The sequence below is a fragment of the Enhydra lutris genome, unplaced genomic scaffold, assembly GCF_002288905.1.
Source record: "Enhydra lutris kenyoni isolate GAN:26980312 unplaced genomic scaffold, ASM228890v2 scaffoldscaffold7, whole genome shotgun sequence".
Lineage (NCBI taxonomy): Eukaryota > Metazoa > Chordata > Mammalia > Carnivora > Mustelidae > Enhydra > Enhydra lutris.
Genome location: NW_019154091.1, coordinates 21,433,825 through 21,449,900, shown reverse-complemented (window position 1 = coordinate 21,449,900; position 16,076 = coordinate 21,433,825). Strand labels below are relative to the sequence as shown.

General features: G+C 34.5%; 1 protein-coding gene across 1 annotated transcript in view; it reads left to right on the top strand.

Moving 5' to 3' along the window:
* Positions 1 to 16,076, top strand: part of LOC111141999 (protein tyrosine phosphatase, receptor type Q) — a 202,867-nt gene that overhangs the window by 161,372 nt on the left and 25,419 nt on the right. The window contains exons 36-37 of the mRNA XM_022494920.1: positions 14,664 to 14,690; positions 15,329 to 15,410. Of these exons, the coding sequence (XP_022350628.1) occupies positions 14,664 to 14,690; positions 15,329 to 15,410 (109 nt within the window). The remainder of the gene's footprint in view (positions 1 to 14,663; positions 14,691 to 15,328; positions 15,411 to 16,076) is intronic.

Below are 16,076 nucleotides of genomic sequence, written 5' to 3'. Positions count from 1 at the left end.
GTTTTCTGAATGTAAATAAAGATAACATTATAAGCTGCACAATATCTTTATAAAAAGCCAATGGGACAATTCAAAACACATTTCTATACATTTTCATGACTGTAGACATGCCATTGTCTTTTAGCACTGGTGCTGATAGCAATGAGCGGTTTCCACTTCGGCTTACTTTCTCTTTATGACAAATCTAGAGACAGCTAGAGGGAGGAAAAACAAGCTCACAGCATCAGTTTCATTTGCACTGTAGTTTAAAATTTGCCAGTGGCCTAAGCCCTGATCAATGGATTCTCATTAAAATTTGAAACTACAACAAAGCAACCTGTTAAAGGAATATAGTAGAATTGGGTTTTATGAAATTAAAACAGGAGAAAGAAGTTGAGTAGCTAAAAATCTGCACCATATTCAGAGACATGACCAACAAGGAAAATACTGGATGGATATCTTTACTGAAAAAGAAAATGAAACTTAATTTCACATGCTTTCTATGGTATTTCCTTTTCGGACTTTACCACTCTTATTTTAGAATTCGACAGAAGCAGAAAGAAGGTGGCACATACTCTCCTCAAGACGCAGAAATTATTGACACCAAATTCAAACTGGATCAGCTCATTACTGTGGCAGACCTGGAACTGAAGGACGAGAGATTAACGCGGTGAGCACACTTCTCTTGGCGAACAGTGGTTCAGAGGGCCTGGAGCCATGACCCTATTCTGACCTATGCTTGTTGGAAGTGTTTGTGGGGCTCCTATTTACACAGGTCATAGAGATCTTCTTTCAAAGGGTGACCTCCATCTTCTGCACACTTCTCACTGGTGTTCGGAGAATCACTTAATCTTCCTCATGCTTTGGGTTCAATATGAACCTCGGACTATAATGTTCAAGCAAGGTTTTTTTTTTTTTCCTGAGACAAATATTTTTACACATTAAACCTTTAAAATTATGTTTAATAATTCACTTCATGTGATCGATTTCTTTCATATTGGATTTTCTGGAAATGTCCATATTTTTAATTACAAGTTGAATTAAATTTGTAATGACTTGATATTGTTTTATCATTTTTATAAAAGCCTGATAGCTCTTTATTTTAGTATGAAATTACATTAAAAATCTAACTTGTGTATTAGCACTTTATTTTTTAAATTGCTTAATATTTAAAAATGAAATACAGAGTAAAAATTACCTTTAGAAAGAAAATGAAATACAGAGTAAAAATTACCTTTGGAAAGAAAAGAAAAAAAATCTAACTTGTGTATTAACACTTTATTTTTTAAATTGCTTAATATTTAAAAATGAAATACAGAGTAAAAATTACCTTTTGAAAAGAAAAGTATCTAGTACATATTCTAGTACATGAGTATGTACTAGAAATAGTAAAGTTGCTTAATTTTAAAGAGTAAGTATTTTAAGTCCTTTTGAGATCATTATAAATCATTCAAAATGTTGGCACATTTGAAAAACTTGTCTATTACAATAATTCATCAAATCCTTAATAAAAACTGTCATCAGGCCATCATAACAAGTTTAGACTCTTATAAGATCCAGTATTTTGTGATGATTATAAGCACATGACAGTTTTTACAAAGTACACGAACAACTTTGCTAGGCTTTAAAAAATTATTAACTCTGGAAATAGGCTGTGAAAGTTCTTGAACTTAAAAAGGAATTGTTTATAGTTGTCATTTAGCAAAGCTGTTCTTTACCTAAGAGATTGATTTTGAAAAAAAAATATTTCCAGCGTGTCTAAAAATATCTATATGTGTTACAGAGGGAAGTATCATCTGGTAAGCAGGGGCCTTCCAAATACTGCAAAATGAAAGTTATTCAGTGTTATCATTAAATTAAAAGGGTCATCCTGCAGATTAAAAGGAAATCTCTTCTCCTGTCCCCCTGTGGGCCAACTGAACTTCTGTAGCATCCTCCCAGCTCCCTTTCTCAGTGTTCGAGCCATCACCACAGGCCTGGAGTCTCAGCGTCTTCTAACACCCAAAAGTACAAGGGATAACACATCAGATCTCTCAGTACAATTATTTTTAGTTGTTTGATCAATTTATTTGGGTCTGTTCATACTAAAATGGAAACTTCTAAGTGTCCAAACACTTTTACCGCAATTTTTAAAGAAGCTTTATTGATCCCCCCAAAGTCCTCAGTAAGTAGATCTTTAGGAGAGAGAAAAGACTTAATAAAGTGAAAAAAGTTATTCAGTATTAAAGTGCTTGTTATCAAGGAGGTTATCATTCTAGGCAGGCTATGGTGAAGTTAGATTCCTTAAGCTCTGTGTGTTTTCACAGTTTGCCCTTCCCTATACTTCTGAACACGGCCATTGTCTAAAAACTGGAAGATTTTTTTTTTTTTTTTTAACAATGACTGTCATGGCAGCTAATGGAAACAGTGGATAAGGATTGCATGGATTGTTTATTATTGGTTTTTTATAAATCAAGGGCTGCCTTATTTCTCCTAATTATTTATTTTCTCAACTCCTAATTATTTATTTTCTTGCTTCCATGTTTATTTATGTATATATGGATTTATTTGTAAAATGATGTAGAAGTGTCTTTCAAGTATATTTCAAATAATGTTTATTTATTTTTGCACATAGATCATTAGTATATATTACCCCCAAAATTGTAAAGTTGGAAATTTTAGCTTCTATGCTTTTTACTTTCTCATTTTTATTATGATTCCAGCATTCCTGACTGAAATATCCTTATTTGTAATCCTGGTGCCTCATAAGACTATGCTTTGCCTGATTATTATAGAAATTTATTAAAGTAACTATCAAGTAGTTTGAGTACTAGCTTCGTTACAGAGATCTGTCTCCAGATTTACTATTTTTGGAAGGTTTTTCATGTTCATAAGGTCAGTAATACAGTAGACAATAAGCCTAGAAGAAATGGTAACTAACGGATCCATAATTAGTCATGTGCACATACATGAGGAGCCGTCTTTCAGTGAAGCTTAAAGCCCTTCATATGTCTTGAGGCGCTGGAAGATCTAAATCTATTAGAAGTCATATAGGTCATGAGAATAGACCACAGAGACTGATAGTAGATTCTGAGAGTAAAGAATCAGGGAGTTTAAGAAAAAAAAAAAAAAAAAAGAATCAGGGAGTTTGACTTAGTTTCTAAATTGTTGAATAACTTATGTCATAAGTCTTTGTTATTTGCAGGAAAGAACTTGGGTAATTTCCTTTAAATCTACCCCAGTGAATCTTGGAACACTGCATCGAAAGCTAATGATGTATTTTATGGTTACTAACATAACATAATTAAAATAAAATAAAATAAAACTGAGATACAGCACAAAAAAATATCCCACTAACATATGCTCTTTCTACCTGAGGCTTACGTATGTTCTTTTCCTTCTATCTAACCTGCCCACTTTCTTCATGCTAATGGACTAGCAGTTTTCCTCAGTTGTCCTATATCTTGACATATCCATAAGAGAAATAATAAAAGAAGAATATCTAATCAATACTTAAAATACTAATTTTAGGGAGTTATCTAGTTGACAAAAGTCATTGTGATGCTTGTACTAAATCCTGTCAAGTACTTGGAATTTTATAGTTAAGAAAGTATTCATTTTATGACACATGCCTATGTATTTATTTACATGTTAAGATTCATCCTGTAAATTTTGTGTCAACTCTCATTAATTATAAATTACCTGTTTCACAAAGGATCTGAAGAAGAATTCTCTCACATTGTACTTTTTCTTCCTGAAGAACAAAACTCAAATGAAGATTTAGTACTCTAGAAAAAAAACAAAAAACAAAAACAATTTAGTACTCTGGAACTCCATGAGAACATTCAGGATAGGCCAAAATAATGTTTTCAATTTCTATTTGGAATGATAATTATATCATTTCCTTATGCACATTTTATATTTAAGTTTAGACATTGCACAATGTATTTCTTGGGAAGGGTTGAGCTCATCTCTTCCACATTCACCTGATTAGAAAATGACCCTTGGGGTTTGTTATTTCATAAACAAACAAAAACAGCCATCTAGCCCAAAGAAGTGTGAAAGGTTTCTCAAAGGAAATATTGGCAAGATCAGCATGCACTCAGGTGTAACAGACCTGTCTCTTCAGGATTGCTGAGACCAGCTGGCCCTGTGGGTTGCTTTAACTAATTTAACTGCAACACAAACTACCTTCCCAAGAGAATTATAACACTTAAAATTAAATAACCTAACAGAAGGTTCACAAGTTAATATTCTATTTGCTAAAAATGTTTATTTTTCACTGTTTCCTTACCAGGCTTAATTAAGTTATAGTAGGTTCTTGGTCTCCCTCTTCCTCTCTGCTCCCCCACCCCCCTTCCTGGCCATGGTGACTAAATCGGGAAAAAAACAAAACAAAACACAGTAGAATAACATTAATCATGTTACTAATCTAATTACTTGACACTCAACTTCTTCCAAGCCTCAATTTCCCCACCCAAATTTTGTGCATTATTCTATATTAATTCTCTTACCTATTTTAGGAATGTACTAGTGCATTAATTAGACTCAAGACCCAATCCAGTAATCATGAATGGAATTAAAATCCTCAACAAAATAAAGGAAGAAATTGAATTGCTCTTTTAAAAGTATCTTTCTTTCTTCAAGAACTTTAGAAGTTTGCATATTGAATTTTTATTAAATGTATGCATTTTCAGAAAACTCATAAACTCTAAATCAGTATACTTTGGGAATTATTATTGTTTGCAAACTTTAAAAAATTAAAAATCACCCCAATCTACCCTCGCACAGAGGGCTTGTTAACATAATAATTGCTACTGTTTTTGAGCAATTACTGTGTGTTAATTCTGTGTGTAATGATCCCAGGTAACCCTTTCAATCCTTGGTGGTAGATACTTTTTTCCCCACTTTGCAGTTGAAAAACGAAAGATACTTAGAGAATTTAAGTAACTGACCAGGTAAATAGGACAGCCATGATGCTAGCCTGGGTGTGTTGGATTCCGAGGTAACAAGATAACGCTTGCCCCTCTGTGTGCGTGTGTATGTGTAACTTGGAAGCGTATTAGGTGAGATCAGTATAACCCTTCTTAAAAAGACATGACCCCATGGGATCCTTCTTCAAGCAGCTTTTCCTATGCTGAGAAATGATTCTAAGGGAAGAACTGCTTTTTTTAAATTCTTTGTTCTTTAGTTATATGGGACAAAGGAATGATGGCATTTTAGTATAGGCTCAAACTTGCAGAAACCAAAAGATCTTTAGTAGTACAAGTCTTATTGTACCTTCAGTAAGAATGCATGATATGTAATACATGTGATATATCACATCACATGTATGTGATACATGTGATACATGAAATTCCATGTAAAATTGTTCGTATTTTAATCACCATCAACTCTGACAGGCTCTAGCTATGAATTTTTACTTCTCTCTTAAACTATTTTGCAAACAATGGCAAAAATACATGAATCCAGATAAGAAATGTCTGACAAATATGTGAATTCCAGACAGTTGTCCTGAAGTAGGATGATTTAATTTAATGCTCATGTTCTTGTAGTAGCAAAAGATAATCCAGTGTGTTTGTGTACTAAATACATAATGAATCTCTACTTCCAGATATTCTTCATTTTTCTTTAGACGCAAGGAGATTTTTGTCATCCAGTAAGTTACTGTGGTGATGCAGAGCTCTGCTGTGATTGTTTTCATCTTGTCAGGTGGTGTGCTCTATATTTTTAAATGCACTATATTGAGCGTTTCGTGGTTTAACATGCTATTTTTTTCCAAGCCAAAAGAAAAAAAAAAAAAAAAAAAAAAGCCCAAGCCCTATGCTTTCTACTTACAATATGTCCTCTATAATTTGCATGCTATTGATATGATAAAGTTAACCTTATCAAAATGCACATTGACTCATAATGTGCATGTCCTAAGAATTTGCTGTGTTCTCACGTTGTGTTAGCTTTGATAGTAAAATAAGTATCCACCTCAACTTCTTCACATGCATCTTGTCTTATTATTACCATGATACAAAGCTGAGTTCTCTATCTGACAGATGGAGTCTGGGCCCACACTTCACACAAGCTCATTTTCAATTACCGCAGGTGGTAATCTGTAAGGACCAGGATGATGAAATTTCCTGTTCTGTACCTCTGGGGCATACACAGAGTGACACAGTTCATAGTATCTGCACTTTTGCACTAATCAATGGGTAGCTAGCTGTGCATGCTTTCAGGCACTCCTCTGATGCTCGGAAATACCATTTATATGCTAGCACAAAAATTGCTTTATGGCTTCTAAAGGTAGCATAACAAAATGTCAGCATTACCAGTGACCCCAGCAACAGATTGAATGCCCCAGAGATAATCAGTTTCTTCATGCAAAGAATATGAATGGAGGCAAAGAACAAAAATGCGTTTGATTTTAAAACCCCACATCTATGACAGAGGAATCAGTCTCCATGAGCTACAAGGCTGGATGGGGCCAAGATCCCTGACACTCTCATTGATCACAGATAGTGCTCAGCATGATTAAAACAGTGGAAGCCAGGACTCTTTCTACTCTAATCATATTTAGCATTTCGGAATCATAGGTTACCTTGTTTTACTTCCTATTAACTAATTGCCAAGTTTCCATTGACAGAATTAAAATGGTTTTATAAAAATACATTTTCCTCAAAGGACCTGCTTGATCAGATTCACTTGTCAAAGTGAGACTATTGAGCTGAAGGTTTGAGTGATCACATCACACATAAAATATCCATTTCCAACCAGCCCTCAAAGCTGACCTCTCAAGACTCCAGACTCATAAGGGGACTGGTTGAGCAGCTCTGCCAAGTAACTTTCTTCGTCATCGTTAAACAGAATTCTTTTACTTTTTTTTTCTTTTTCTTTTTCTTTTTTTTTTTGCCTTATGCCATTAATGCCTCAGAAAAATACTTCCATTTTTACCTCATGTTTCTCCTCGAGCACCACATTTTCTCCCTTAGAATCAGTCAGTAGTGTCCTATTTAGTCAGAGCTCTTACTCTGATAGAGCTTAACTTAATGGTTTGAATTCATCAGAACCTTTATAGAACACACCTGCACATAAATCCTATTTGTTAAGGTAGATGTAGTCTTCTTCCAAATTTAGTTTTTTGAGGTTACCTTCTAACACCTAACTGAGGAACTTTAGGGCTCACTTGCCTCGCTAGCTAATAGTTCAGGCTCCAAGCACTCCTTTTTTTTTTTTTAGATGATACCGTGTCATCTGTGTCCTCCATTGTGGTCTCACTGAGAGCCTGCGCCCCTCTCTTCACATAGCTGTCAGCAGTTTTTCCAGCTTCTCTTTCTACTCCTGCCCTCTTGGTAGCTAAGCTTGTGGCCCTGGCCGTAATTGAGAATATGTGGCTGACAAAATAAAACATCTGTCAGGAATTTGTTTTCCAATGTGCTAATGTGGAGAGGCTTAGTAATAATGAAAATTCAACTCTTGCCACCTTGGGAATCTTTTCTCAGCTCTTTGACATCAGCAAGAATATTGCTTTTCCTTATCGATCTAAAAGTCCATTTTACCTCTTTTGGGTAAAAGAAGTATCAGCGGGCATCTGCCAGGTGCCAAGCACTGTTCTGGGCCCTGGAAATGCCGTGATGAAAACAGAAGGGGCATTGAGCTGCCATCCAAAGGGCTAAGCTTTTAAATCTATTTGTCTTTCTAGATATGAGGAGATATACTGAAAAAGTACTTAGATAGCACTTACTAATTGACTGTTTTCTAATTGAATAAGAAAAATGTATATTACTTACTTATCGAGGTGGTATGTTTACCTTATAAGTTGAAGTCTGAGTCAGCTATTCAGTTCCAGCCATCAGGATAATCTTTTCTAACTTTTTTTTACAGTTTTATTGAGGAATAACTGACATTCATCACTGTGTAAGTTTAAGGTGTATAGCATAATGGTTTGATTTACATATACTGTGAAGTAATTACCAGAGTAGATTCAGCTAACAAACTTTTTTTTCATATAAATACAATAAAAAGAAAAAGAACGAAGAAAAGAAAAATGGAAAAAATCTTCTCCTTATGATGAAAACTCTTAGGGTCTCTTTTCCTTACAACTTTCAAATATACCATACAGCCATGTTGGCCACTGCCATTGTGTTGTACATTACATCCCTAGTACTTATTTAGTTTAATACTGGGCGTTTGTACCTTTTACCAACCTTCCTCCAATGCCCCCTCCCTCTGTCCTCTGAGTCTTATAACCACAAAGTTGATTTCTTTCTCTATGAATTTGTGTTTGTTTGTGTTTTAGATTCCACATATAAGTAATATCATAAGTATTTGTTCTTTTCTGTCTGACTTATTTCACTTAGCATAGTACCTTCAAGCCCATCCATGTTGTTGCAGGTAGTAGGTTTTCCTCTTTTTGTGGCCAAAGGAATTCCTCTGTGTGCAAATGCCACAACTTCTTTATCGATTCCCCCACTGATGGACACTTAGATTCCTTCCATTTCTTGGCTGTTTTAAATAATTTTTCCATAAACATGGAGATGCAGATGTCTTTTTGAGTTAATGTTTTCCTTTCCTGTGGATATATTCCTAGAAGTAGATTTGCTAGATCATCTGGTAGTTCTGTTTTTAACTTGATGAGGATTGGTTAGCATAATTTTTAAATTTCTATTAGGGACCCCAGAAAAATCATTGGCGATTTGATAAAAGAATGAAGAAAGATCTGAAAATGGGGTACCTGGGTGGCTCAGTCAGTTAAGTGGCTGCCTTCAGCTCAGGTCATGATCCAGGGATCCTGGGATCAAGCCCCTCATGGGGCTCCCTGCTCAGTGGGGATCCTGCTTCTCCCACTGTCTGCAGGTCTCCCTGCTTGTGCTCTCTCATTCTCTCCCTGTCAAATAAATAAATAAATAAAGTCTTTTTTTTTAAAAGAAAGAAAGAAAGAAAGATCTGAAATAATACCATTCTAAAGCCTAGAACAAATAAAAAGAACAGGAAAGAACAAAACTGAAGACATCTTTGAAAGCATTATAGTAAGTGCTGAGGATAAGTAATAGGAAGGATATCATTATAGAAGTAGATGTAAATGTTGGAGGAATTAATGACTTGATTGAAATATAGAAATTAAAAATTCATACTCAATCTTTTATAGAACTTGGAAGGATTAATTAATGTTTTACCAGAAAGATAGGTTCTTAACAAATTTTCATTTGAATCTGAAGTACATGTCAGTGTGCCAAATACATATTTTTAATCAATGCAATAAAATTTGAGGTTCTTTTCTTTTTACCTGACTTAAGTAGAAAACACAAAGTTTCTCAGTTTGTCCTATGCCACTGGTAATGCTGATTTAAGCTGCTCATCTATAGGGTATCATCCATGGCTCTCTATTTGGACTATATTTTAATTCCCTATAGATTTCAACTAATTGACCTTGAGGGAAAGCTGAGTCTCTGTGACAATATGGTCTTCAATCACCACTGCCAACATAAATAAATGGTTCCTCTCTGGATCTATCAAGAGTAATCTGAGTGGAATTTAAGTTTTTGATAGACTTTTAAAAAATGAGCCCAGACATGAAATAATACCCTTTTCAACAAAAGGGAATCAGATTTAAGACAGCTAAGATTCATGTAATAAAAAGTGTTTAGCCCTTTCTGTTAGAAGGTGGTTGGTTATCTTACTGAAATCTGGACAATTCCCAAATTGATTTATATAATAATGAACTGAATTTGATTTGACAGTATCATTCACCATTGTAAGTGAATAAAATATCAGGCTAAAATGCTCTTCATGTAACAATTTGTTTTTAAAAATAGTAATAAAAAGTTTTCTATTTGAGTTTCTTTGAGTGTCTTCACAGATCACTTAATTTGAAAATAGCACTCCTAAAATAACATTGTTGACTTTCATGCACATTAATTTCTGTGTGTTTTTTTTTATACTTATCTAACCAAACAGTTTTTCCTAAAAGAATTTAATTTCCTCATCAGTAAAAGTCAATGCTTTTTTTTTGTATTATGCCCCACCTTCTTTTCTAATTCCCTGTATAAATTGTCCAAGTTAATTTTTTCCTATTTAAAAACAAAAGTTTAAAACTATAATAAAATTTAGAATGAAGCCAATTCCTTTTAAAGAAGATTCATTTAGCCATTTGAGAGAGAGCGTGTGAGATGGAAGGGGAAAGGGAGAAAGAGAGAGAGACTATCTCGGGCAGATGCCCCACTGATCTCATAGCCTGACAGGGGCCTTGAACTTACAACTCTTGAGATCGTGACTTGAGCGGAAATCAAGAGTCAGATGCTTAACCAACTGTGCCACCCAAGCACCCCAGAATGCAACTAATTCTTAAAGGAAAAATACACCCATACAATATGAGGGTAAATATCAAAACAGTGATACAGATACTATACACAACCACAAAAATCTTTTATTGGAAACAGGTAATATTTGCCAAAATGTCTTCTCAGTTTAGGCTACCCAGATAGATATTTCAATTTCAGTTTACATATACTGGTGACATCGGCATAGACTGAAAAATTGCATAAAAATTAAACTTTAGAAGTCTTGTTTCTCACATTATGTAAATACACATGTGAAGAATGGGTTACATAAAGTGTTTGGGTTTGGATAAAGAGAGTGAGACAAAGGAAAAAGAAGCCAAAATAGATCTTACTCTTTTTTTGCACTGTCTTTTTATTACTTGAATAGGCAAGATGATTTTATTGTTCATATATCTAATTTCCTAAGAAGTTTCTAACACCTATAAATTTTCTAATGTGAGGGGATCTAATATGGCTTTGTTTAGACGCATGTAGTGTTTTGGAGTTTGTTTTTTTTTTGAGACTTTATTATTTAACAGAGAGAGAGAGAGAGAGGACAAGCAGGGAGATTGGGAGAGGGAGACACAGGCTCCCCACTGAACAAGAAGCCCAATGTGGGGCTTGATCCAAGGACCCTGGGATTATGACCTCAGCCAAAGGGGGACACTTAACCAACTGAGCCACACAGGCACCCTAGACTCATGAGGGTTTATTGATACATCTATTGATCATACTTACCTAAAGCTCCTGAGAATTCTCAGTTGCTTACTATTTTAGTGGAAAATTCATTTAGTTCAGATACTATCATAATAAGCACAGTACTTACATTTAGTTTTCTGTGTATCTTAGTCTGAATGCATCCACAATTGTATATTTAATAATGATTTATTCATTGTCTACTATGAATAAGGTTATGAGGGTCTTGTGGTAAGCCAGTATTAATCCTATCCCTGCCTCCAAGCACATATGAACCTCAATACATTATCCTTAATGCATGTGCTTGTATAGCCATAATACAAGGGGGAAAGTGGTTTGCCCATAAGAATTTCTTTTTGTGGAAGGAAGAAATCATTTTCTCTATATCAGAACAGAGTGAGGTGCATGGAAGAGTTAACACTTGAATCAGCTATTGAGGATCAGTAGGAAAACCCTTAGAATGGTGCAAACTGAGAGGGAGGAATGGTAGAAAAAATCTGGAATACAAACAGGGTATGTGAAAGGTAGTTTATAAGGAATAATGTTAAAAGATAAAAGGTAGTTTGTAAGGAATAATGTTAAAAATGCCAGCGTGATGAGAATGCTTTCACACGGTAATGTGAAAACTGAATTATTACCATCTTTATGTTATTAGAGATTTATTTAGGATCTTAAATTGAGAACTAGAAAACCAGACTTGGATTTAAGTCTGGATATTTATGACCATTCTTTATGCTGAGATCCTGATTAAGAAGAATAAAACAGGAAAGCCCATTGCTTAATTTAGCATCTTTTAGTCTACCCAGTTTTGAGTAAAATTAAGATAGAATATTCTTTTGGAAACAAAAAGAAATCCTCCTTTATATCAGTGAATTGTAGGACAGATGGGTAAGAGGAGCTTGAATTTTACAAAATAAAGTAGAAATAGCAATTTTTAATATTAATGATATTAACAAATATTTATGTATTGCTTCCAAAGCCAAAGGCATTTCTAAGCATTGTACATATATGAGCTTGATTTACAAATACTTGCTCTATTTTCCAAATTAGGAACAGAGGCATAGAAAGATTAAGTAACTTGCTTAAGTAAGTAACTGGTTACTTAAGTGATTAAATAACTGGTTAATTGCTAGAGTGGATATTTGAAGCGATCATATTTTATAGTAAGGAAAGAATTCACAAATATCCACCTGGATCCAATAGCTAGCCAGTTACAGTTCAAAATTAGTATCTTTAGAGAGATCTTTCAAATGCAAAATAAAATAATAGTTTAAAAAGAAGCAACTTTCTTTTTCACTGTAAAGAAATTAACAAAAGAAAAATATATTTTTTAGTTATAATTTCTAAATGAGAAGAGACATTAATGAGAAAAAGAGCAAGGATGTGAATAATAACATGGTGCTTTAACTACTTCTTGTGCATTTATATTTTAATATGATTATTCATATTTAATGTCTTTTGAGGATTTGATGAACGTCTTCTGATTCTTCAAATGCCTTATTGATGGCTGCCCAGAAGCTAGCCCTACCTTAGCTTCTAGATAGCCTAGTAAAAATATTCTGCCAACACCACCTCAAGTACTCCTGGATTCTCTAGGAAGAGAGATGCTCCCCACTGTAGGATGGCAGTCTGGCTGTCCTTAAATAGGTAGACCATGAGCCTGTCATTAAATCAGATGTGGTGTGTTTGAATTTCACCAATCACAAATTGAATAATTCTCCCTGTTGTTATGAAAGCGATACCCATGCAACTCAAGAATTTCCATTTCTGTGTGGTAGCAGGGAAGTTGATCTTGCTAATTCAAATATCTCATTCATATTTCTCATTCATATCTCATTCATATTTCTATCAGCTCAGTCAATTAGGCTTTGCCCAACCTAACTCACTTGCCTTTCCTGTTTCTAAGGAACATGATGGCATAAAGGCACTGGGGCATGAGGCATCAAAGTGTATTTGGGTAGTATGGGTCTAGCCCATGGTCATATTTTTTTCTTGCTGGTCTTTGCTGAAGGGTAATTTTTTCCAACAGGGACTGACTGTTGCCTCAGTTCCCATTTTATCTGTTACTATGTCAGAAATATTTCTAGGGCCTCTAATTCAGACTCTGTCTTCCTGTTGCAAACCCCAAATTGAGGATTCTTCTGATTTAGTAGCCTATTCAACCATTTCCATATCCATTTAGTTAAAAAGTTCTCTGTTGCCTTCTCAGAATCACTCTAGGTTATTGTAGGAAGCTTACAAATTCATCTACCAAGACTGTTCAAACATTGTTCTTTTTTTTTTTTTTCAGCGTAACAGTATTCATTGTTTTTGCACCACACCCAGCACTCCATGCAGTCCGTGCCCTCTCTAATACCCACCACCTGGTTCCCCCAACCTCCCACCCCCCCACCTCTTCAAACCCTTCAGATTGTTTTTCAGAGTCCATAGTCTCTCATTGTTCACCTCCCCTTCCAGTTTCCCCCAAATGCCTTCTCCTAACTCCCCATGTCCTCCATGCTATTTGTTCTGCAATTGCACTACTGGGTATTTACCCCAAAGATACAGATGTAGTGAAAAGAAGGGCCATCTGTACCCCAATGTTTATAGCAGCAATGGCCATGGTTGCCAAACATTGCTCTTTTATCACTGTGAAGCCATGTTTGATAATGGGATGCTGTATGGAGTTATACCCTGAGAAGAGGAGAGATACCTCCATCTCCTTGGGGACACCTACATCTCCTTGGGGACACCTATCACATTAACCAGAATTTTATCATTCTTCCTGGTAGTACTTATTCCTGCACCCCCACACTTTTCACCAATTCTTATAATAAAATGAACTTTTTGATTCATGTTTTCTTCATTGAATATACTCCTTTGTACCATTTTCATAGTATTGATTATGACACATTTTTTCAATCTATTTTCTTTTATTTGTTCTTTACTTCAAAAACCACATCCTCTTATAAACATTATTCACTTAAGGAATGTAGTGAAATCATCCCTGTTAATATTTAAAATATAAAACTTTGAAAAGTTTATATTTTATTGATTTTATTTCATTATACTTTGTGCTTTTTGTGGTTTTGCAGTGCTAATTGTGCATGACAAATGTGTTATTAAAGATGTTACCATCTCTGAATTTGTGTGTTTTGCATAGTCTACTTGGCTGTTAAAAATTATTTCAATTTTTTTCAGAGTATGAATAACTGACCAACAAACTATCAGAGGAGTTTTGTCTAAATAACTGAAAGAATTGTGATTTTTTTTTTATGGCTAAATGCTCATCACAATTCACTCGTGAAATAAAAATTAGGCAATATGATGTCATATATCAAAGATCTCCTTTCCCTGGTGAAGCACTCTTTATGGACAAAGAAAATATTTTTTTTAAATCTATATTAACTCTCTTAGACTCTAAATACTATGCAATATAATAAAAAGTGATCTGTTTTTAGCATAGTACCCCAAATGCCTAACGATATTAAAAGAGTGTCTTCATTTGAGAGGGAAGCTAAGTTATTATTTGGCCATATTTGAGTCCAAATAATATGAGTTAGAAAAAGGAAATAGAATTTAGAATAATGATTGCATATCAGGGAAAGGCACAGCACATCCTACACTATGGACTTATTTTATTTATCTGATGTTAATCTAGAACTCTTTCAGAAAGAGCTATACCCTCAACTTATCATGCATTTAACACAATCTCTGTTGCAGGTTACTTAGTTATAGAAAATCCATCAAGTAAGTTTGTTAAATATCTTTTCTTCTTTTTGAATGTCATTGTTAAATTCACTGATTCAATGAATCTTAATGTGTGGTTCCTTTTTTGTATGTTTGCTAGAAAAACCTCCAAGCTGGATATAAATCATAAAAGCATGACTAATTGCATGGTAACTGGAGAAATGCTTTCTCTCTCTCTGGGGTGAAGCCTGCATGTCTGTATTTTAGCTTGGGAAGTAATACGGGGATATTTAAACTCCTTAGGGTTTAAAAACCATGTCATTATGAGAATGAGGTCACTGCAATATTTTATATCTTCTAAAACCTTGTAATGTATAAAATGTTTTCTGTATGACAAAGAGGTATTATGTGCTTTAGGACTCAATGATAACTTTATGCTCTTATATTTACTTGAATAACTTTTTTCCTTACAATGTGAAATCATCATATAAAGTCACTTAAAAATGGAAAGGATTTGGTGCCACCGATACAAAGAAAGCACACTTACAGGGGAAAAGTTAATTTTGTAAACATGGCAGAGTGACTTTAAAGGGCTATGTGGTTATGGGTTTTGAAATGTCTGTTGTTCTTTGACTTGTTCATCGTACAGCCAGTGCCAATCTAATATGATTCCATTTTCTACCTCTCTTTGCTTGGAGGCCGGTAAGCAAGAAGTCCTTCCTGCAACATGTTGAAGAGCTTTGCACAAATAACAACCTAAAGTTTCAAGAAGAATTTTCGGTATGTTACCAGCAGTTGTCACAACATTGCCAGACCTCCAGTCGTTTCATGTGTCACATTTCATGTCCATTTTAAGCAGGCAAGGCCATGAAGGACTCTGGCCTTGATAATCAATACCCAATTACCAGGTTGATTGTTTGGATAGTAATGTTACACGGGATGGCCTCTGGTGCAACCTGAACAGAATTACTCACCTACTGTGTGAGGAAAGGGTTCTCCTCTTCAGACCTCCCTAGCAATGGCAGCCTGGCCTCATTTCTGCTCTTTCATCCAGATAGACACGGGAGTCTGGAAGGTTGTATTCATTGGTTTTTGCTGGTGTGTGAGATTTAGGCTTTACCATAACTGTGGTTTTATATTTAAATAATGATTTTATATTTAGAGACTAAATAATTCCATTTTATATTTGCCACTTAGTTTATGTTAGGGATATAGATGAACCTGAGAATAGAGCATCTTTCCAGAAAATACAAAAGTAGTATTTCTAGATCTAAAAGTAAAAATATCCATGTTTTATGAAGCTTAGTTTTTAGTTACTATGAAATAAGTACATATCACCTTATGGAGAATACATGAAGTTAAGAAAATTCCACTTCAATACTTTTTAAAAGTTAAGATTAATTATATTGCTTTTAGCATTTTATATATCTATAAAATTGAAATTAT